The sequence below is a fragment of the Aethalodelphis obliquidens genome, unplaced genomic scaffold (assembly GCF_003676395.1).
Source record: "Aethalodelphis obliquidens isolate GAN/ISIS:26980383/991018 unplaced genomic scaffold, ASM367639v1 scaffold41, whole genome shotgun sequence".
Taxonomy (NCBI): Eukaryota; Metazoa; Chordata; class Mammalia; order Artiodactyla; family Delphinidae; genus Aethalodelphis; species Aethalodelphis obliquidens.
The window spans coordinates 2,603,451-2,628,058 of record NW_020837985.1 but is presented as its reverse complement, the minus strand read 5'-3'; the positions used below and the strand labels follow the sequence as shown (position 1 = coordinate 2,628,058).

At 41.5% G+C, this 24,608-nt stretch overlaps 1 protein-coding gene across 1 annotated transcript in view; it reads right to left on the bottom strand.

Moving 5' to 3' along the window:
* Positions 1 to 220: 220 nt before the first annotated feature.
* FER1L6 (fer-1 like family member 6) overlaps positions 221 to 24,608 on the bottom strand; it is a 126,208-nt gene continuing 101,820 nt past the window's right edge. Inside the window, exons 33-39 of the mRNA XM_027132392.1 lie at positions 23,430 to 23,572; positions 21,103 to 21,191; positions 20,542 to 20,640; positions 18,225 to 18,466; positions 16,502 to 16,665; positions 6,558 to 6,658; positions 221 to 5,193 (exon numbers count right to left, since the gene is read on the bottom strand). Coding sequence (XP_026988193.1) covers positions 5,007 to 5,193; positions 6,558 to 6,658; positions 16,502 to 16,665; positions 18,225 to 18,466; positions 20,542 to 20,640; positions 21,103 to 21,191; positions 23,430 to 23,572 — 1,025 coding nt within the window. The 3' untranslated portion in view covers positions 221 to 5,006. The remainder of the gene's footprint in view (positions 5,194 to 6,557; positions 6,659 to 16,501; positions 16,666 to 18,224; positions 18,467 to 20,541; positions 20,641 to 21,102; positions 21,192 to 23,429; positions 23,573 to 24,608) is intronic.

The window sequence follows — 24,608 nt, the reverse complement described above, 5'->3', positions numbered from 1 at the left end:
CTACATGCAAAAGCATGAAGTTGGACCCTTACCTAACATCATATACAAAAATTAATTCAGAATGTTTCAGAGTCCTAAACATAAGAACTAAAACTATAAAACTCTTAGAAGAAAATGTAAGATAAAAGCTTCATGACATTGATAATGATTTCTTGGATATAACATCAAAGGCACAGGCAAAAAAAGAAATGATAGACAAATTGGACTTCATCAAAATTTTAAAAATTTGTGTGTCAAAAGACACTATCAACAGAGTAAAAAAGCAAGCCACAGAGAGAAAATATTTGCAAATCACATCTCTGGTAAAGTATTAATGTTTACCTTCTGTTACCAAGCAGGAAAGAGAAAATAGATATTTGGTAAGTAGCTAGCAGTTTCTGGGATGGTTGAGTGCCTCCACCCTGCCTGTTTCTTCACATAATTTCCAAATCTAAGTTCTATGAGTTCTATGCCTGGTTTATAAAGAGCTCAGTTAAATGTTTGCACTCCAGAAGTTGTTTTCTGCATTAGGGTGGGGGAATTTCTACTGTAAGAAGTGGCAAAATGAGAAAAGAAAATTGAAAAGATCTGGGGACAGCATGGATGAGAGATGCCAGCTACATTCTCTAACCATCAAACGCAGTGGTTCAATTAAAAAGAGAGGCTCAAACATGCATCCACACTGTTGTGTGTAAGATACTTGAAAGGTTTTAGGGGACCTGGATGAACCCCTAGGACATGGATGGCCCTTAAAAAATCTCTGAGGAATTTTCTGACTGGAGGCGGCCCCACCCGCTTTAAATCAATCATTAGGCAGCCGCTTATAAAGGAGAGAGCAGGAGGGCAGGGGCGGGGCGTGCGGCAGGAGGGAGGAGTCTGGGCTTGGATCTTAGATCTGTTACAAATGAGCTGGGCGAGCTTGAAAGTCCCTGCAGCTGTTTCCTGTCTACAATGTGAGGCTGTTGAGAAAATCAGTGAGAAGATACATGTATTACTTTGTAATCTATAACAGCACACAGCAAACATTAGTTATTTGTTACTTAAATAATAATCTCTCATTAATTTGGATACTATGACATAGAAGACAGTATATTAGACATTTTATAATCCTCTACCTCTATCCCCAGTAGAGGTCCACTACCCACAACCACAAACGCCCAAACACAGACAATCCTAATAAGATGGGTATTAGCTTCATTTTACAGATCAGAAAGACAGGATTCACAGTTGTTGAGTAACTTGCTCGAGGTCACACAGCTAGTGTCTACACCCAAGTTTCAGTGTTTTTATCTCAGTCTCCAAAGCCCATTTTTCTTTCCACTAGTACAACAATTCAGTGAAAAATAGAGAGTCCTCTTTTCTCAGCTTGCCCTTTATAAACTAGGGAGAGGAGAGACACAGGTTTTCTCCTGAATTGGAAGGAACCACTGCTGTGTTAAAGGAAAGCTGAATTTAAGAGGCTTATTTGGAAACTCCGGAGGCAGAAATGTGAGAGGAAGTGGCAGGGTCTTTTCATAACCAGCTCCCGACACACCTCATCCATTGTGCTTGAGAGGATTTAATGAGTCAGGGAAGGACTGAACAATCCTTCCTCTTTTTCCTGAGTCAATTGTTGCTTGAGAGGCTGAACAACAAATGGAAACATCTTGTTCCAGAGAGAAAAGCGTCTGTGGAGCCTCCTTACTTCATATACCATAATCATCCCACCGACTTCCAAAGCTCTGCTGAAGTGGATTTCATGTTGGGCTGAATTTAAATGCTGGGGTGATATTCGATGCAGTAGACAGAATAATGCTTCCCTCTGCTAAAAAACTCCATGTACTAATCCCTAGAACCTGTGCATATGTTACTTTACATGGCAGTAGGGTCTTTGCCGATGCGATAGTTAAGGACCTTGAGGTAGGGAGATTATCCTGGATTATCTGGGTGGGTCCAATGTACTCACTTGGGTCCATAAAAGCCAGAACATTTCTGGCTATAGTCAGAGAGAGGTATGACTACAAAAGAAAGGCACAGAGGTATATAAACTTGCTGGCTTTGAAGATGGAGGAAGGGGCCACAAGCCAAGGAATGCAGGCAGCCTCTAGAAACTGGAAAAGGCAAAAAACCAGATCCTCCCCTAGGGCTTCCAGGAGGGAAGGTAGGTCTGATGATATCTTGGATTTTAGCTCAGTGAGGTCCATGATGAACATCTGACCTACAGAACTGTATGATAAATTTGTGTTGTTTTAATCCACTGGGCTCGTTGTAGTCTGTTACAGAATCAATACAAAATAAATACACTTGGGAGTATTATTGGTTGAAAGTTTCTTAGTCCATGTGCCAGAACATTTCTAAAACATAGGTCTCTCACTTCTAGATACAACTAGACTCCACATACTGCTGATTCCACCTGTAGAAATGATACTTATGACAGTAGCTACTATCCTTTGAGGACTGGCTTCATGCCAAGCACAAGCTACACATTTTACATACTTTTTCTACAATCTACACGACTCTTGCCAAGTAGGTCATAATTCCTTTTTTTCAGATGAAAAAATGAAGACTCAGTGATTGTGACCTGCCCAAGTAGAAATGACACAGCCAGGATTCAAATTTCCCTGTCCTCTCTGGCAGGCATCTTGGGTGCCAGGGATGGGGGTGAAGGTTGAGGAACCTCACCAATGTTCCAGAATCTGCTCTTCCTCTCCATCTCCATGGCTGTGGCCCTGACACAGGTCCTCATCTCCCACCAGGGTTTTGACTACTGCTTCCTAAAATGTCCCCGGCCTCTGGATCTCATCTTCATCAATCCATCATGCACTGCAGGCAGAACAACTTCTCCAATATCTAGACTGGTTCTTGACACTTCTTTGTTTAAATTCTTCCAGGGGCCCCCACTTTCTGCTGCATAAAGTCCAACCTTCTTGGCTTGGCATTCAAAGCCATTCATAATCTGACTCTGAGTACAGTCCATCCCACTCCATGCTACAGACCCATCAATGCTCATTTTGCCGCAGAATATGCCATGGTCTTTTCATCATAGTATATATGAACTTCCTTATGTGATAGACAAGGAAAGTATAGATCAGAGATGTGAAGTTAGCTGCCTTAGGTCACACAGCTTGTATAAAATAGAGTCAATACTAGACCCCCAATTCCCCATTAGACCACCCTGGAGCCTTAGAGAGATCATCTCTGATCCCTCCTCTTCCCTCCTCTGCCACAATTACTGAGTGAAAATAATCATCCTCTCTTGTGGGAAGGACTGCAGTACCTCCAGTCTGTTCTCCATGGGGAATAAAAATCTAGTCATTCTTTTCTACTGCTTAAAAATCCTTTGCTATCCACTGCCCTTAAAATGAAGACTGAAGCCGTTAAGCGTGTGGGCCCTTAGATGACTTTCCAGCCCCATCTCAGGGTCCTTTGCCTCTCACTTGGTACCCACCGTCTTTTAGACCACTTCATGTGCCTCACTCCCTCCCGCCTCAGGGCCTTTGAACATGTTATTTTCCTCTGTCTAGTGTGCTCTTCTTCCTCTCCATCTTTCTTCCTTATCTTTTATCTCCCTTCAGTCATTACTTCCCTAGGAAGCCTTCCTGACTGCCAGACTGGCTACGGGTCCCCCCTTAGATGGTCTTTCTGCTCCCAGTACTTTGCCCCTATTCGATCCATCAGTCTGTATTTATCTGTGTCTGATTATTTGATTAATATCTTCTGTCTATCAAACCCTATGCTCCTTTAGAGCAAAGATTTAGTTTATCTGACTGTGTACTTTTGAGACCCTAGAGTTAATCACAGCAGTTGGAACAAGGATGGAACTCAATAATTAGCTGTTGAATGAATAAATTCCCCAGCTGTGAAGTCAATCCCAATTTCCATTTATGTGTATTTTTGAGGGAAAAGAGCAAGAAAGGCACCAATGGTTTCAACTACTGGAGACACAGAATTGGATAACATATCCTGTGAGTTGCTTGGTGTTGTTGCTGGTATTAATTATGTTTTGCTTAGTTGGTTTGGGAGGAAAGATTCAAATGTTGTTAAAAGAACAAAACAAAACAAAACCACTCTGAACCAAATTTAAGCAGCAAGAACAACTCTAATCCGTCAAATGAATAGATTTAAATTAATCCCATTTAAGAACACAAGTAGGGACTCATGACAACTTCTTGGGAAATGGGTTTTCTGCTTCAAAATCTTTTTAATTCTTAAGCATAGTATCTTTAGGGTCAGGGCTGCACAATTAGGCCTAGAACATTATTTTAATTTATTTTTTTATACACAGGACAGGCCATGAGCGATAACCTATGTGTAGAACACCAGACAGAGCTGATTCCTAAATTATGCCTGCTTACCCCTTCTTCTGGCACATTTCTTATGATACCATCTGATCTGAAAGTGTTTCAAATACTTTTGCTAAAAGGCTTTTCAGCATTCCAGCATCTTTTGACATAAAAGTAAATTTGATGAGCTCTATTTAACTTAGAAGAGTTTTCAATGTTTAGCTTGTATTTATTGTGGATTTGAACAATGTGCATTGTTTTGTTGACCTGACTTGTCGTTTTACTGTCCAGAATCCAGAAGAAAGTATAATACCTTCCTTCCAAATCTGTCCTAAAGTAATGCTGTTCTTTTCCTTTTCAACGTCACCATAGATGTATGTTGTGCTTTTTCCTAAACCTCATCCATGAAACACATTCCTTACTTAGGCTCTAGAAAATATTTTCCTAAGTCAATTTGAGGTCACCATTGATTACTATGGGTAAAGGAGCCATTATTTCATCCTGCCCATGGACAAAACCATGACTTAAGGCTTTTAAATTGGAAAGGTAGTGGCAGGGTTGGGGTAGGGCAGGACTATTCCTCTCCCATCTCCTCCAAGAAGAGCTGATCTGTCCTTAGACAAAGGGAGTGGCTCTTGGGCCCTCTGGGTTTATCCCCTTAGCAGCCGGCACAGTGCCTGCACAGAGCATACATTCTTATACATTTACAGATGAGGAAGAAGGGAGGAGGAGTAGAAAGGGAAGGTCTGGGTCCTCCATGACCCTCTACGACGAGCCCACAACGATCCTTCGGCTGATGGCTCCCGGCAAGGTATAGATGAAGAGGGCCAGGAAGATGATGAGGACGATCAGAATGAAACCGATGATGATGTACTTCTTGTAATTCCTCCAGATGAGGTGGTACAGGCACTTGAAGGGGGTCACAAACCAGGAGAATGAGGTGTCTGGGCGGCTGAGAAGGAAGCAAGAGAAGATCAGGGAAGGGGCCATGTTGTCAACACATAGGAGTCTCAAGACCTCAGGAAGGATTTCTGACTCCCAATCTCCAGGGGCCCACAAAGAGAGGCCCGAGAACGGGCAAAGACCATGTTGCCTTGAAGCAGAAGCAAGCTAACATTTTGGGTGATAATGATTCCTCATCATTTTAAAAGTTGGTCTGGAGGAGGGCAAGAGTTTGGTTAGGACCCAGCCAGAGAACTGAGTGCCCTCTGTCCATCCCACCCTGACCAGCTCAAGCCCTGCCTCTTCCATGAAGCCCTTCCTGACTACCCCAGTCCACAATAATTCCCCTCATTCTGAATTCCTACCTCACTCGTGGCTTGACTTACCCACTCTTTGAACCTAACATATGTCTTCCACAGTCTGATGACTGTTTTATCAACCTGTGTGTTCTCTCTAAACAGACTGAAAGCTTCTGGAAGGCAGAGTTTATATCTTGTATTTCTTTGGTGTTCTTCAAAGTGTTTTTTTTTTAGTAGGTACACATTGTAGGAGTTTAATAAATAATTTTGAATTAATGAAGCACCAGTTATGTTCCTAACACTATGATAGATGAAAGGTAGGTACAGAGAAGGGACCACCTACTCATCATGAGACACTTGGAGTCCAGGGAGGGGTGGGACAAATACAATTTGAAGGAGTATTTTGTGTACACATTTCATATCTATATATGTTTACTTTTTAATTGATATATAACCATGGTTTCAATTGAATAGGGTAACACTTGCTGCTAGTAATTCTACTTCTGGAAATTTATTTTAAGGTGATAATTTATAAAGGGGAAACATTTTTATCATATTATAATAATAGAAAAAAGGTAGAAGTAAATTAAACATCCAGTTATGGGGTGGCAACCAACTCAATTATGGGTATCAAGTCTATGGACTATTCCACAGCCATTTAAAAATCCTAATTATGACAACTATGGCAACAAAGCAAAAATTTTCAGCAAAGGATAAGTGAAATATGAAGATAATTTTGTATGCATAATTAGAGAAATAGTAGAAAAAAAATTCATGTGAAACTTATATTCCCATGAAAAAAATAGCAGAAAAAAACATATGAAATTATTCTAGAAGTGCTTATGTGGTAGTTCTATGGAAAAGTGTCCTGTCCATTTGCCAAACACTCTATAATGTTTTTGGAATATTTTTCAATTATAGAAATAAAAAGCTACACTGATTGGATGGTACCTATTAACTCCTCACTTCTCCCAGCGGGATGCTCTAGAGAAATGTTTTCATCCTCTGATATGGGGACCTCAGAGGGTCCTTCCCATTTCTGATGTCCCCATCCCCACCCCGTGACTTCACTCACTTGGGCTTGGCCAGGGGCTCTGGCTCCTTTCGGGCTTTTCCAACAGGATTTTTCTCAGCTTCTTCGGCCGTAACGAGGTGGAACTCAGCTTCAACCTTGCCCTGCACAAAGACAAACTCTCAGTTTCTAGTCACAAAGAACTTCTGGGGGCAACGCCGACCTTCTAGAAGAAGTGTTATCATGTGGGAGAATGTCAGGAAGGATTGTGACTATCCTCCTGCTTTATTTTGAGGAAATATTATCTTTTCGGTCCTGGGAGAAGCCATTTTTATGACCGACAATAAAAGCCCTGGAACGACGTTACTCTTGAGTTTTGTGAGAAGAGGGGGTCCCACGTGTACACATAGACACACAAATGCTCAGTCACATGGACTATTTCACTTGTAATCATTTAATATCTGCAGAAGTAATATGAATTACAGAAAGTAAGAATTAAAAGGGGGACTACTTACTTGAGTGGCAGAACCCTTTTGAATCTGCTGCCCTCTTTCTTCTCTGTCAATGACTCTCAAGAGGAGATGGGTGGGTATGGACCTACATTTGCCAAAAGGCTTTTCTGTCATCCTTCCTTGTTTTTGTTGTCCCCTCTAAGTGTTTTAGAATTATCCTTTTATTCTAGCACTCTCTCTCCCCTTCTCTTCCCTCAGTAAGAAACAGCCTCTTTGGTTTGAAAATTATGAGTCATATGCTTCTTCAGAGCATTGTGCCAAAGATAGTGGCAGAGATGTAAGTCTTGGGTTATCAAAGGATGAGACAGGATGTCTGCAAAAGGTAGCAGTTATTCTTTCTTGTTCATTCATTACTTTTGGGGACCCCCTGTATGCCAGGCACTGTTCTAGGCCCTGGGGACTTAATGATTAAGAAAAATAGGACCCTTGATCTCCTGGAGCTCCCGTTCTTGGTGGAGGGGACCCTCTCTCCTGCCTCCTTTGGTTTTGTGGATCAAAATTCAAGGTGATAGGAGGGACACAGACGTGGCTGGAGACTGCAGCATCACCAAAGTATTTTAGCCCCTATGATTGCTGTTAAAGCTTGTCTTTCTGAATCCCATGTGGATGGGGTATTACCTGACTTCAGAGGCATGGTTGATTTCCTACCCCAGTAAAAAGGTCTAAGATTCTGATGAACCAATGGTCTTGTGTTAATTTACCTATACTTTCTGAAAAAGCCAGGGCTTTTTTTTTTTTTTTTTTTTTTTTTTTGGTACACAGGCCACTCATGTGGCCTCTCCTATTGCGGAGCACAGGCTCGGGACACACAGGCTCAGTGGCCATGGCTCACAGGCCCAGCCGCTCTGTGGCATGTGGGATCTTCCCAGACCGGGGCACGAACCCGCGTCCCCTGCATCGGCAGGCAGACTCTCAACCACTGCGCCACCAGGGAATCCCATGCCAGGGCTTCTTAACAAGCAAGTTTAGTTGCTGGCAGCCATGAAAATGTAATCGTGGGAGAAATTAGAGAAAAGTAGAATATTTGGGGTGAGTTTGAAGCTGGAGAAGAGAGGCAGATTCATGGTTGTCTGAATCAGTAAAGAAGCACAGTGGGCTTTTATTACAAGTGAAGTCATGAGTTCAGATCTAGGTGGTCTCATCCATTCTTTAGACTAGTACCATGACCCGACTCAGAAGGCATTAAATTCCTATGATCCAGAAATATTCCTTTAAAATATGTATATATGTACTCTCTCTTGTTCCTATTGAGAAATTTTGGCTCCATTGGCAATGACTTGCACATAAGGCACTCAGGAAGTATTTGAAAACCAGGAAAGAAAGAATATAAAGCTTCTATCCATTCTATCACATCTATCAACAGTAGAGCAATAGTAATATAACTCTAACTGTAATTGCAATGCTTTATTGAATGCCTGTTTTGTCCCAGGTCTGTTCTTTTTATCTATTATCTATCTATCTATCTATCTATCTACCTATCTATCTATCATCTATTTATTACAGTGACTAGCAAAGTAGGTCTCCTTTATATTGATAGAGAAATGAAGCCATAAAAGTCAAATAACTTTCCCAAGGTCATAAAGGCAATAAGTTAACCAACTGGAATTTGAACCAAGGTCTGTAAGATTCCAAAGCTCATGCTCTTTCCATTATAGCAGGCTGCCTCCCAACTGCCTGATAATTGGACTAGAAGTTTTATGAGGACCTTCCCAGCTCTAACGTGAGATGATTCTATGACTGTCTTCATCATGGCCACCTAAAAGCATTTGTCTTCTTGGGTCTTAGTTTCCTCATCTATCAAATGGCCAGAGGCTCTTTAAAGCAACTTGGCTCTAACTTCTAGATTTCATGAAAGGCAGAGTTAGAGCCCACGGTGCCCCTGCAAGATTTCATAGCTGGAAGAAACCCAAGAAGCCAGCCCAGAACTCACGGCAGAGAGGCTTCCAATCTGCCAAAAGGGTTTATTTCCGGATGCTTTTCAGCGATGATCTGAGTGCCACTGAGCAATATATTTATATGCTGGGAGCCTCATCCAACTCCTCTATACTTGATAGAGCTTAAGAGTCACTAACCAATTGCTGGGCTCCAAAACGTTTGGAAGCGAGGACAAAAATCAACAGAGAACAAGCTAGGGCGAGAGTGAAAGGATCATAGGTGTCTTCATTGCCTAACAATAAGCTCAGCCCTAGTGCTGTATAACTTGCATGGTGGGATGTGAAGACATTATTCCATTTAAACCATCTGACAGCCTGGAAAACAAATGACATTTTTATTCCCATTTTACAGCCCAGGAAACGAAGGCTTGATGATGTTTGCTAACTTGTGTTATAAAACTAAGATTTGTACCCAGGTCCTCTGATACCAAGTCCCATCCTCTGCTGTTTTATGTGTCCAAGTGGCTCCTTTTTGTGGAAAAAAAAAAGCAGCCTATTTATTTAACAGTGACTCAATATACCTTTTCTGAAATGTTCAAGAGGGGCCTCATAGTCATTGCCATGGCTCCAGCATTAGAATGTATTTTTGATGTTTCAAATAAAATGTTGAAAAACACACTTGCTATATAGAAACATTGTTGCACAAAAGAAGCCAAACACAAAAGAATACACGATGTGTGATTTCATTTAGCTAAAGAAGGAAATAGACATGATCAAATGATGAGGTCAGAGGTCAGGAGAGTGGTCAGGACAGGGGCAGGAGGGGTCTGGGTCCCTGGAGAGGTTCTGCTTCTTCGTCTAGGTGCCGATAGGAGTGTTCAGTGCGTGAAAATTCATGATTGGCACACTCTTCTGTAATGTATACTACTCGTTTCTGTATGTAAGTATATTTTAAGGAATAGTACAGCATAGTGTAGCACAGGAATTGAGTGGGTACGATTTGGTGCAGACAAATTGGCATCTGAAATCGTGCTCTACCACTTACTAGCTGTGTGACCTTGGGTGAGTTACGTGCCCTCTCTGAGTCTCAGTGATCTGGGATGTTAATAGCATGTACCCCATCAGATTGCTTTGAAAAATAAATGATACAACACTTATAAAGTGCTCAACTCAGTGCCTGGTGAATAGTAAACACTTAAAAAATCATAGTTGTTAACTTCAACACTATTTTATGGACAGAAACGCATAATTTCCTGAGAAATATATTCTGCCCATTCAGAAAACTCCCAGAGAAGTCCCAAGGACGCATATTCCCACAGGAAAAAAAATGCAAAGAAAAAAAAGAGGCAGAGAATATGAAATTAATTCTGCCCTAGGCATAGCAGTTGTCAGCTAATATCATGAAAAGCCTTGTCCCCGCTTCACTGCCCTGCCTTTGCGGTCACAAAGCATTTATCTGGTATCGCAGAGGCAGCAGGGGAAGGTGTTTACTGACATAGTCTGATAAACACTGCTCCTCCTTCCGTGTCTCTCCACACAGAGGGTTCCATGTCCTATTCAATCATCAGTATTCAGTACCAGGTAGAGGTCTTAAGCTAATAATATCCTCCAAATGTAATTTTAAATCAGAGCTAGAAAAAATGGACAGTGTGAGAGACTATCTATTAACCTAATGACATCTATGGATGGAAGAAAATGACAAGGAAAGGTCCTAAAAAGACTAGATTGGTTGTATTGCATCCATTGTTTATGGGCTTCAAACTTCACTGGGCCTGGAGGGTGGACGCTGGGGGAGGCTGAGAAGTGATTGTGTTCAGGTTGGACATGCCTTCTGCAGCAATAATTATTGCTTATTAAACACAACTGTCACTCATATGAGATGAGGCATTCACATACATACATACATATACATATATATATACACACACATATATGTATCTGCACACATATATATGTATGTGTGAGTATATGTGCATTACAGTATATAATCATACTCTGGACCTGTGAATTCCATTTCTGGGTAGCTAATTAAGGAAATAATTCAAAACTCAGATAAACCTTTAATGCACAAAGCATAGTCATTATTATTTTGGATGTTCAAATTGTCCTATTTTTCACAATGAGATGTTGTGTAGGAGGATATCCATATTCTCAGGAGATGCATAAGGAGTCTTTAGGGGTAAAGTGTCAGAATGTCTACAACTTACTCTTAAATGGTTCAGCCAGTGTGTGTGTGTGTGTGTGTGTGTGTGTGTGTGTAAACTATATCCATATATTCACATATACAGACAAAATAAATATATCAAAATGTCTACAAATATTAAATCTAGGTGGTGGGTATATGGCTGATCATTGTACTATTCTTTCAACTTTCTGCATGCTTAAATTTTTTAATGTATGTATGTTGAGGAAAAAACACATGATTTAACTGTAGCATTTCTATTTTGAGAATACAAAGAATTAGTAATATTCATAATAAAATGTAGGGGAATGCTCATTGTAACACTGAATAAAGCAAAATGAACAAGGCATTACTTTTAACACAGAATGATCACTATTATATAAAATTAACCAAAATCTATGCATATTGGGAATAACCAAAATGTTAGCAATAGTTTTCTTTGGGTGATGTGCATGTGGGTGCTATTTCTTCCTTTCCACATTTTTGTGTCTTTCAAATTTCCTATAAATGCATATAATATACTTTGTCTTAAAAATGCTCTTCACATGAAAATACCTCCACTCTTGGAGAATCTGAATTTGCCACCTACTGTTCAGATGATTTGTCTTGTCTACCAGCTGCCTCAGCTAAGCTGTGAAATTCTGGATGGCAGAAATGTGTCTTATTGATCATTGAACCTTTAGCTGCTAGTGTACATGGCCATAATAAATGCTGACAATTGTTTTTCACACTAACCTGGAGGTAGTTTTAGTTGTTATGCTCTTGGGACTTACCTGGGCTACCTAACTGTAGACTTGCGAGATTAACCTGTAAAAGAAACTTCCTGATCTCCATCTTCTAAAGGAGTGATTTCTTTGAAGGTTGCTTTCAGTAGGATAATGCATATAAAATGCATAATGCAATGTGTTTCATGAAGAACATGTTCAATACATATTCCCTTTCCTTCTCCAAAGGGTACCCATTCTTTTGCAATTCCACTGGAGCTGTTTTTCACTTACTATCCATATTCCACACTAGGAGCTGTGTGACCCAAATGTCTAAATTACACTGCTTGGGTGTACAGATAAGCAGCTTTAAAAATAAGCCTGGCAGGTGGCACTGCCCATAAACAAATCCCTCCTGGCTGCTGGTAATTGGAATAAGATGACAATGATGTTCTGACTGCTGGCTTCAAGGCACGGGAGGGGAGTTCATGCAGAGTTGGAATTAGAGAATGTCTTTGCTGGAAACACACCTTGGAGGCACCCAGTCCAAACTACTCATTTTATAGACATGGAAACTATAAAAACTAATAAAGAGAAACTTCAATTAAAATAGAGTTGAGAGACCCGAAAGGGGAGCTCTCATGCCCTATGCTGATAGCAGAGCATAACAGGAAGAAGAAAGACTTTCTCTTCTCACCTGGCAAGAGCTCAGCCAATGAGAGACAGTCATGGCTCAGTCAGTGAAAAGCCATGGACTCTGTTAACTGTAGCACTCCCAACTTCCTTTCCCCCTCTATAAAAGAGTTCTTTCCATTTTTGCTGGGGATTTGCACATGGCTAGCCATGGGTGCAGACCTCAAATTGCAATTCTTTGTTAACTCCAAATAACCCAGTTTTTGCAGGAGAAATAACTAGCAGTCTATTGTGGGAGCATCTATCAGCACTTTATTCTTTTTTATGGCTGAATTCTATTCCACTGTATGGATATACCTGATGACATATTTAAAGCCATTTAAAAATCAAAATGGAGGGGCTTCCCTGGTGGCGCAGTGGTTGAGAGTCCACCTGCTGATGCAGGGGACACGGGTTCGTGTCCCGGTCGGGGAGGATCCCACATGCTGCGGAGCGGCTGGGGCCGTGAGCCATGGCTGCTGGGCCTGCGCGTCCGGAGCCTGTGCTCTGCAACGGGAGAGGCCACAATGGTGAGAGGCCCGCGTACCGCAAAAAAAAAAAAAAAAAAAAAAAATCAAAATGGAGTAACTACGGTTCAGGCATCCAAAATGGAGCCAGGTGGGACCTCCCTGGTGGTCCAATGGTTAAGACTCGGTGTTTCCAATGCAGGGGACCCGGCTTTGATCCCTGGTCGGAGAACAAAGATCCCCCACGTGTTGCACAGTGCAGCTAAATAAATAAATAAATAACAAAATGGAGCCAGGTGACCATTGTGGATGCAGTTGCTGACATGTTCCTAAATCACTGGGAACTTGAATGTTCTGAACTGTATCAAATTCTAGGACACTACTGGCCATCTTCAAAACAGTATCTGCTAGCAGCTGCACCCTGAAACCTTGTAGTTTCAAAGTTTCCCCAACCCTTTTGCAACAATGTAATCATTTTGAACCCCAACCAGTTCTTGTTTAATAAGCGCCCTAACTTCTTGCCAGCTCTGATCCTAGTTCTTGACAAACAACCTGTGTGACCTTGCCCCGCTTTGCTTTATAAGCATCCCCCATTTGGTAGTCCAACAGAACACAATTCAAATGCTTCTTGAATCTGTGTCTCCCGGGCTATGGTCCTAACAAACCCCAGATAAGCACCTCTTTACTTCAATAAGGTCTCTGTTTCTGAAATTTCGGTTAACATACCACATTTCGTTTATCCATTCATCAATTGATGGACATTTGGATGGTTCCACTTTGGGGCTATTATGAATAATGTTGCTATGAACTTTCACAACACTGCTTTTTAAAAAGGTCGCCAGGAGAGGTACAAATTATTATGTATAAAATAAGCTACAAGGATATATTGTACAACACGGGGAATATAGCCAGTATTTTATAATAACTGTAAATGGAACATAACCTTTAAGAACTGTGAATCACTATATTGTACACCTGTAACGTATAATATTGTATATCAACTGTACTTCAGTTAGAAATTAATTAATTTTAATAAATAAATAAATAAAAGGTCGCCAGTGACCTCCACGCTGTTAAACCCAATCGACACTTCTCTGCTTCTTATACAACCACCCGGGAGCATTTGACACAAAGACCCAGCTGTCCGCAAAAGACTCTCTCCTCTCTGGGTTTATGTCTCAGCACATTTTCATTATTTTCTTCCTACATCTCTGCCTACTTCTCTTTCTCCACTTGTGACCCTCTCCCACCCATTGTCCCCATTGCAGGGAGGGACTGTTTCCTGTGTGAATCAGATCCCCTCACCTCCCTGCTAGAAACCATTCACTGGCTTCCTGTTGATCTGAGACTGAAATCCATAAACTCTTCAACATGGCGTCTGAGGGCTGCATGATCCAGCTCTGGTTTCCTCTCCACTTCATTGGCGTCACCCTCTCTTCACCCTGCTCCAGTTGTGCGAGGTTTTTGCTTGTTTGTATTTTAATTCCTCCTATGCACTGAACTCATTCTCACCTCAGGGCCTTTGCCTGTGGTGTTTGCTTGGTGACAAATGCACTTCCATATTTTTCCCTGTGGCTCACTGCTTTTCATTCTTTAGGTCTCAACTATAAAGGTTCACAGTCACAGAAAGTTCTCTAACCGCTGTATGGAGTGGGAATATCTGCCTTGGATATGCCTTAACTCAGCACTTCCCAGCCCTTGTTTTAAGAATTTGCTAGGCAGAGCAATTCTCAGAGCTCCCTGAGGGTCTGTTTCTCACACTGTAATCCTCAGTTTGGCTCAAATAAAATTCACTTTTTTCTCTTAAAAAAAAAAAAAGAATTTGCTTTCTTGGTGTGCCTGTGGGTAACTCGCTGTGCATTTGTGTGTTCATCTATTTACCCTTGTGTGTCTGTCTTTGACATTGGACTATATTATTCTCAGGGCCTATCCTTTAATAGATGCTCAATAAATATTTGTTGAATGAAATGAAGAAATAAATTACATGGAAAATAGTCAATTAGGATCAAATGAAATAACAGAAGGGATCTGAACATATTTGGCAAACTCTGCAGGGCTATAAAAATATAATAGATGACTGCCATTATGTAATATATACATAATCACTGCCGTTTGTTTCATAGGAAAAGGAATTATGTCAAAAGGTAAGAATTTGGATTTCAGGACTTGGCATTCCCCATTTCCTGACCTCATATTACATTCTGACAACTCTGACCAGTGGGCATTTAGCTGTCCCCATGGGGATATTTCAGGACTCCAGGCTGCACTCATCATGGTTCCTCTACTTGGAGTAGACATTCTCCTTTTCTTCATCTAGAAAAGGCCTTTCATCATTCCTTGTTCCTGAAAAATTTGTGCTGTGCCGTGCTTGATCCCTCAACATCCTCAGAGGGGATTAGCTCCTCCCCTCTTCCTTCCCTGTGTCATTTTCATTTTGACTATTTCATGCAGAATGTACTGTTGACACATCTGTCCTCACTGGACTCTGAGCTGGATGACAGCACAGGCCATGCTTACTTCATTTCTGATCCCATCCATTCATCAATCAAGTCACTGACTGAGCATCTATTATGTGCTAAGCCGTGAAGCCTGGAGCGGAGTACAGAGGCTGCCATGTAGTGAAACCTCAACGCATACTTGAGGAGACTGGAAGGAAGGAGCCTGCTTGGATCCTTGTTCTTTTGATCCAATCTCACCAGATGGGACTGAATTGAGAAGGGAGGGAAGAGAAAGCTCCTAGAAAACATACTAAGACTAGACACCACGGAGTCAGGTCAGCAGCTCCCAGTTAAGTTCAAAGAAATCCTTGTCTTGTACCCAATGAGCCCATAGCACAAAGAGAGAGTGAGCAATCGGTCTCTATGCAGACCTGCTACCTGAAAGGTCCTGACTTGCGTTTGCTTTTGCCGCTGGGCACTAGGAACAGAGGGGAGAACACGCTCACCCCAAGAGGAGGACAGCAGTGAAAATAGGCCCCCTATGCTGGCCCGGTCCCTTTCCTCACCTTCACTGAGCACTTAAGTCCTCCACCCTCCCTTACAGGGAAGTGACGAGCGGGCTGAAAGAAAGGGCAAGAGCAGCTTTCTTCCTACGATTTGTGAAAGGTCCGAGTTCCTACAGCATGTGTCACACAGTATGGACCAAGTTGGCTAGGCAAGGACAGGGGTAAATGGCTCTCCTTTCTGCTAGTATCCTCTCGAGCAAGTTTTAAAAGGATGGATCACTTTTTAAATGGAGTTTCACGTTTTGAGGGTGAAGGGATGAAGCAGTTGTATTAAAATTGTACATTAGTCAGGACTTTATGCGTAATTTCAAGAAACGTTGAAAAAAAATTAATGCCGGGGCATATGCTCAAGGTAAGAAGATAGAAACCCAGCCTGATATAGATCACTAGTAAATCAAGCATGCTGAAATATGGAAGGCACAATGCATTTATACATTTTTCAAAATTCTCACTTCTCAACAGAACCTTTGCCCTAAAGGGCTCTATGTCATTTTAGGGCACTTGACTTGAAGTTTACAAAATGACTCATTTAAAGAATATGAGGTCCCCTGCCTGCCCCACCCTCACCCCGTCTCCTACAGCTGTCACTTACCGTGAGTTCTTTGCTTTTAGTGAAAGGCCACCAGCCCCGCACACGCTTTTGCTGGAATATGGATATCTTGCTCTCCTCACTTGCATTTTCAAACTTGGTGAGATCACAGTCTTTGGCAGCCTTAACTGCTCGGGGAAAACTATTGAGGTTCATCTCCAGGGAGCCTGTGAAGAGATGTCCTTAACAGTTATAGAAGGGCTTGAAAATCCATCATCATCCTCATTCACCCACTCATTCATCCATCCACTCACTGGTCATTCAGTCAGGACCACATGGGATCCACAGGCATGTGCCAGGTACTGAGGGCACAAATATGACCAAGACATGTTTGGTGCATTTAAAGCATTAGTAATAGGGCAGCAGGTAGAAGACAAGGGCTACCATATGTAACTTTCATATGTAACTATGAAAGTTCATATGTAACTACCATATGTAGCTTTCAAGCCTTAGTTTCCGGTATCATCTGTTGGGCCTCTTCTCTGCTCCCTGAGCATGATCTGAATTACGTGTCTATCCTTTGAGCTGTTCCCTGCCTTAGCACAGACAGCCTGTAAGAACCTCCTCCCCCGACCATACCTCTGTCTCTGAGCCCACTAAACTGCAGGTTGGGGACTCAGTCTTACCGTCTTGGTAGCTGCTCTCCAGTACCATCGTGGACTCTCAACAATGTTTTCTCTTTTTAAAACTGTTTTATACATTTTAAATGTTGCTCTCCATTTACAGTTATTACAAAATAGTGGCTGTATTCCCTGTGTTGTATGATACCTCCTTGAGCCTATCTCACACCTAGTAGTTTGTACCTCCCTCTCCCCTACCCCTATCTTGCCTCTCTCCCCGTCCTTCTGCCCACTGGTAACCAGTAGTTTGTTCTCTGTCACCTGTGAGTCTGCTTCTTTTTTGTTGTATTCACTAGTTTTCAACAGTGTATTTTCAATGAGTGAAGATAAGCCAGAGTAAGATAATTCCACGAGAATGTTCTATTTCTCTCTCCTTAATAACCTTTCCTTATTTTGAAAGTGACGTATGTTCACTGTGAACATTTAGAGCGTGCACATTAGCAAAAAATAGAAATCTTTTTTTCTATTATTTTTCCACCTCCCAAAAGTTGACGACTGTCCTACTTATTAGTTCATATCCTTATATCAGTCTTTCTGTCTCTTTGGCTATCTCTGACTATCTCTTTCTCCTATAAAAATAAACATATTTTTTACCGAAAGGGGATTTTTTCCTATACACTTTTTTTTCACTTAATGCACCCTGCACAACTATCCAACTCATTAAATATTCTAATATTTTAATGGCTGCAGGGTTATCACTTACTGAGTGCTTACTATGTATGAAGCACTGTCCTTCGTTTTTAAATTATATTATCACACTTACAGCTCCCCTCTGAGGTTGTAATATTATTATCCCCATTTTACAGCTGAGGAAAACTGAGGTACAGAGGAGCCCAGTAATTAGCTCAAAACTTAATAGCTTCTTAGTAGTAAAGCAAAGGTCAATTTTAGTCTGTTTGAATATGTATCTTCCACCATAGCGATGCACTGTAACTTATTGAGTCAATCCCCTATTAAGGGCTATTTGGAGTGTTTCAATATTTTGCTATCAAAATTATTAAATAGCATTGAAATTACTATCCCTGGAGCTAACTCAGACTAAGTTCTCCAAAAGCTGGGACAAAACCCTCAACATTAATACGAGCTTGATGAAGCCACTGGCTTACCCAGAAAATCATCTGAAGACAGCCTTTCAAAATCCCAAACCTGAAGCACCAACACAGCTGGCGTCTTACACTCCATCTTCTCTAAGGAAAAGATGTTCTCCCTCTTGGTAATGACCATTTGCTTCTCTGCTGGGAGATACTGAAATGGAAACAGAAAGCGCCAGTTGAAGTTCCCCTCTCCAGTCAGAGAGTTGTAATGCACGTCTGTTTCCTGCTTGTCATCTTCCAAACCCTTTAACCACCTGAATAAAGACAGAAAAAGAATTAAACACTCAGGGAACATTATTCAGGCATCAGTATAATCAAGAGCGATTTAACTAGTTTCATTGTGGTCACAGATCCATGGTTTTAAAATTATGATATAGTTAGATTTAGATGAAAGCTTCCATTGAATCCGAAAGAGATAAATAGGGATCAAAGGGTCGGAAACTGAAACAAGACTCTCGGTCTAAGTCAGGTTGGGGAATTGTCTTCAGTTCTTGGGTAGATCTGAAGCCACACTCAGTAAAAAGGGAGAAGTCAGGAAATGTGAAATGAAAGTGTAACCTGAGTTTCCTCTCACCTTGGGCGACCTCTTTATAACACGTACCATTTCTGCACCCACTACATTACATTGCTACATTACATAGGTAAATTATCTAACCTCTCTGTGCCTTTGTTTCATCTGGAAAATGGAAGCAATGACAATATCTAGTTCATAGAAATTCAGAGGAATTACATGAGATAGTATATGTACAGTGCTTTGCGTACTCCAAATGATCTATTATGTTATTTCCTCTTAGTATTATCTAGTCTTTTTCCTCCGTGCCAAGTATAAAGTAAGCTACAATGAATACATTTTCCCCTAGTACTTTATCCACAGCTAATTAATTCTTGAGAAAAAAGGTACTTTTAATTCAAACTAATTGATAATGCCAAACCACTTGCTTTCTGAAAGCAGACATCCCTCCCTCCACCCCAACCCACCCTGGGGCAGGGGAGGGTAAATACCCTTCTATTCCCAGAGGAGTGGTACCACCTGGGGTATGGGCACAATTATTTAGCTAAAGATGGTGCTCAGTCAACCAATATATGTGTGGTATCTCTTACGAGGCAAGGAGTGAGCTAGATGCTAGGGGAGTGATGGGAGCAAACAGGGATGGTTCTTGCCTTCATGGAGCTACAGTCATGGAGGGAAGAGGATGGAGGGAGATAGGTGGGATGGCAAAAGTCACCAGTGAGGGATGTGCAAAGGCCCTGTGGAAGAAGAGGTGAGGACACATTCTAAAAAGGGAAAGAAGCTCGGTGTGACTAGAGAGCATAAGGCAAGGGGGAGTATTGATCCAGCGAGATGAGTCTGGAGACATAGGCAAAGTCTAGTCATGTGTGATATTTTAGGACATATGAGGGATTTGGATCTTTGTCTAGAGAAAATAGGATGTCATTAAAGGGTTTTAAGTACAGGACTGATGTGCTGAGATTGTGTTTTGAAAAGATAACTCGTGTTTCAACAATAGAGAACAGATTATTGGAGGCAAGACTGAATAGGGAGAGACCAATTCAGATAGTATTGGTATTTCAGTGACCCTAGCAGGAAATGATGGAGGAAAAGATGATGATGGTGATGTGGTGAGATGAAGAGAATGGACAGTGCTGACAGCTATTTTGGGAGTAAAATGAACAAGACTTAATAGTGTACTAGAAATGGGAGTGTCAGTGTCAGTGAGGAAGGGGGTTTCTTGTTGGGGGAAAACAGAGATACCAAAATAAGGCTGAGATGAATTGACTGTTTCTGAGATGAGTTTTATCTGAGGGTACATGTTTAAGTCACATTGTTTCTGATTCTCTACCACTTCACCTCCCTCCCTGATTAGGGGCGAAAAGGAAACCTACAAAGACATTTGTGTTATAGCCAAGATGTAAGAGAGAGATACAAAATATTTAGTTTCCTGAGTCCTAGGTTGGTAAAACTAGCAAACGGGAAGGTATAAAGTTTAGCTTTTGTACTAGGCTTATAATCTTCTTAACACTTAATCTTTCATCAATAGCACTACGGCTCTCTACTTCCTTCTGGTGTAAAGGTATTTTGAATGTCATTCAAAAAGTTTAGGTATCCAATATTTAACTGAAAGAGATGTTTATATAATAAGACTTCCTCACAAAAATATTTCATGGGATAATCATTCTTAGCAAAATGACCAAATAAGGCAAATACTTGACAAAGAAAGTGACCTTATCTAACAAGGTGAGTAAGATGGACTCCTTTTGTGAGATGGTTAGGGGTTAAAGAGGTAAAGAGGAGAAGGAAAGGGGGTATGGAGTTTGCTGGTGATCTTACCCTTTAACATAAATATCACTTGATTTTTGTCCTGTGAAGATATTCTCATCCTCTAAAATGACATCTTCTGTGTTCCAGATGGTCACTCTCAATTCATACCTGGGATAAGGGAAGGCAGACTTAGGTTGAAGACCTTGGACGCTGAGTCGATTGGTCTTTATGTGATTCTGGTACTGCTGTGAGTCTATAAGCTTCCTCAACTTTACCAAGTTCTAAAATGTCAAGACTTAAGGTCTTCGTTCCATCAAAACCAAGTGTCCCAGCTGGAATCGCCAAGAACATGAATTTCTCTGAGCACATCCTCCTTCCATTAACTGACATTTTTCAGAATGTTGAAACTCAGGGGCTCCTACCATAAAACAGGGGCCACCATTTCAATCCCCACCACTACTATTATCACCACCACTCACCCCCTGCTGTACTTGGCCGGGTGGCAAGTGAGGCATGATTAGCAGGTGTCAGCTGATTAATGTAATGTATCAGACACCAGATCAAATGACATGATCCTTTAGTCCGAGACCTTGGTCTCTTTCCTTGAAGGTGGGGCTGCAGGTTACTTACCCTTTGGGTTTCCTTGGCGAAATGTCAACAGGAGGTCCAGGCTGAGGCATGTCTTTGGGAAACATGTCCACCCACATCTGCAGGCGGCCCTTGTTAAGAAGACATCCTTTAGATTTTTTGGGGGGGGGCATTATCACATGGACACTGACCATTCACGGTGTTAACAGATCCCTTTACTAGTAATGGATATTAGGTACATATAATATAATATAATGTAATGTGATATAATAAGGATATTATCCATATTATATTCAGAATATTTGTTGACAAAGACAGAACTTATATTTTTATTAAAAATTAGAACATATATCAAGAGGAGCGTATATCAAGAGAAGGGGAAGGGTAAGCAAAACCTTATTGCACACCTACTATGTGGTAGACGCAGTGCTATGCACTTGAAAAGCATTAATTCTTCCAATATCCCCACTAGGTAGATGTTATTATTCCTACTTGGCAGATGAGAAAATGTCTTGCCCATGTTTACACAGGCAACACATAGTACAGCCTGGATTCAACCCTTGTCTGCTGACTCTAGAGACCCTGCTCTTTTTACCAACCCCTAAGGATTACAAAGATAACACTATCTGTCAGAAGAATCATGCTTCATTGCTTCCAATGTAGCTTAGCATCCATTATCTCCATCAGTGCTCACCCCCAGCCACGTTTCTGTGCTACACATAAAAAAACTAAGGTTCAGAGAAGTCAAAGAAATTATCTGAAGTCCCGTGGCTAATTAGTGGCAGAACAGGGCCTTCCATCCATTGCTTTGGACTCCATACATCAAAATGTACCCTGTTGCAAGGGATGTGAGAGCCCAGGTGGGGAGAAAGTCCAGTGGATTCCATATTCAGGTCTGTTGTATGCATGCTAATTGCTCCATCAGCTCAGGCAGGAAGGTGAGTGATCACCAAGGGCTGGGATGGTCAGGGGAGATTTTATATGAAGTAAGTGGGGCTTCCAACAGAGTGGGAAGGATTTGTAGGATTTGGGTGAATGAGAGGGGCTTTGGCTAGGAAAAAAAAAAAAAGAGGATTTCCAGGGGAAGGGGCAATGTAGGCAAAGAGTTAGCATTCGGGAAGAGAAGAACCAATTCAATGGAGGATTATATTCCTAGGTCTCTAAAGAGACATTAACATTCACCGTTAACCAAGAAGCTACATCTGACAGGCAAAATGAAGGATACCAGTAACCAAAAGATTTCAAACATCTGGTAGTAAATCTTAGGAAATAGTCATAAGCTTCTACATCTGATAAAAGTTTATCCTTTCAAGACACGCTCTCACACATGCTATCAGGAGGTTTATACCCCAGCATTGCTGGGATAGCAGTGTGGGAGTTCCTGCCCCATTATAGTCAAGCCCACGTGCTTTGCCCAGACTACACAGAGAGTGGGTCCAGAGCTGGGACAGATCTAGGGACTCACACTGCCTGGGTTAAATCCCACCTCTACTTATTACCAGCTGAGTAACTTTGAGCAAGTTACTTAAACTCTCCGAACCTCAATTTCTTCATCTTAAAAGTAAGGATTATAATAATTTCATCGTGAGGCTGTATTAAGAAATAAGCGTGAGGTGACACACACACCGGTTTGTCTAGGAAAATCGTGGTGTGTGCCCCTTGTATCAGCTTAATTATTAATAGTGCCTTCTTTCCCTCTCAAAATGGCCCTAATTTGGATAACTAAATCTATGGCCATCCTAATTAGGTGAGATAATTTCTGTAAAGGGCCTAGGACATAAAAGCCTCTTAATAAACGTGTCTTCTCTTCTCTTCTAACTCAGAAGCCAGATCTCTAGTTATCTTTTCCACACAGCTTGTTTTGCCAGTTCTTCAAGGTAAGCCTCCATCTATTGCTTCTTTGGGAAAACTAGTGGGCTGTGTGGTTACTGATAGATTTTTGGACAAGGTCTTGGGCACATCAGATGAGTTTTGAAGTTTCTCAAATGTCAGGATTCTTCAGAAAGAACGTGATAACTCAAATCATAAAAGGGAAAGAGCACTAAGTCCTACTCTGATTTTAGGGCAGAGTTTCTCAATCTCAACATTCGTTTGGGGCTGAATAATTCCTTGTTGTGGAGGCCTTCCCAGTACAGAACAGGATGTTTAGCAGCATCTCTGTCCCTTCCCACTAGATGCCAATGTCACCCCTACCCACGTGAGACAACCAAAAATATATGAGACATTGCTAAACATCCAGGGCAGGAGGGGCAAAAGTGTCCCTGCTTGAGGACCATTATTAGACGGCACACAAGATTAACTTGCAGGGAGAAGTCATTCTCTTTGGGGATGAACACTCTTATTGGGGCCAGAACTGTCTTGGCCACTACCTGCTCCATTCCTGGCTTATCCCTGTGGTACAGTGGCCGAGTTTCTACGTGCTCAGGAACCAGCCTACACCCAACCTCCGGGATATCCTCCCAAGAGTGTAAAACGCTGAGGGCCAAGTGCTCGTACGACTCCACCGTCTCATCTGCATGGAAGAGAGAAAAATAAAGAGACTTGTCAGATGTGTTCCTGTAAGGTGATAGTCATGGGCTGTCAGATGCGTTTTCAAACACTCCCTTAAAGGTTCATTTAAATATACCAAGGAACTGGGAGAGAGAAAAGGCAGTGAAAGAGAAAAAGGACAAGAGAATGGAAGGAGGTAGGAGTAGAGTGGTGGGAAGGGGAAAGAGATTGAAAGTTAAGAGAGCCAACCTATCTACAAAACAGAAACAGACTCACAGACCTAGAGATCAGACTTGTGGTTGCCAAGGGGGAGGGAGAGGGAGGGACTGGGAGTTTGGGGCTGGTAGATGCACACTATTACATTTAGAATGGATAAACAACAAGGGCCTACTGTATAGCACAGGGAACTACAGCCAATCTCCTGGGACAAACCATAATGGAAAAGGATATTTTTTAAAAAAAGAATATATATATGTGTATAACTGAGTCACTTTGCTGTACAGCAGAGATTTGCACATCATTGTAAATCGACGATACTTCAGTTAAAATAAAAATTAATTAAAAGAAAGTTAAGAGAGTGGGAAATGAGATGGGTTGACCAAAAGATCCAGAGCTCAGTCGGAGTCTTGGAGTACTGGACTCCCTTCACCCCTTGAATCAGACTCCTTCAGAGTCTATGAATCACAAACTTGGCTGCAAGGGATGAGAGAGGGTATGTTTCCTGGAGACATAAAACTGTTTGCTAACACCATAGTGGGAGAGGGCCTGGAGAACCAGTGTGACCCTAAGCAACGTGGTGAAACAGCCACAATACGTGCCCATCGATGTCTCTTGACTTTTCTCATCATTGCTTGGGATCTCCCGTCTACCAACACTTACTCCAGAAAAGATTCTCTGATCTAACATTTTACCAAAAAAGGTAATTCATGACAAAAACTGCCAGTAGAAACGATACTCACAAAATAAGGCAAAAATTGTTGAAAGAATAAAATCTTCTTGAACAAAGTTTAGAAGGGCCAAATTCGACATAGGAAAGTTGAACCAGGTTTAACCAAAAG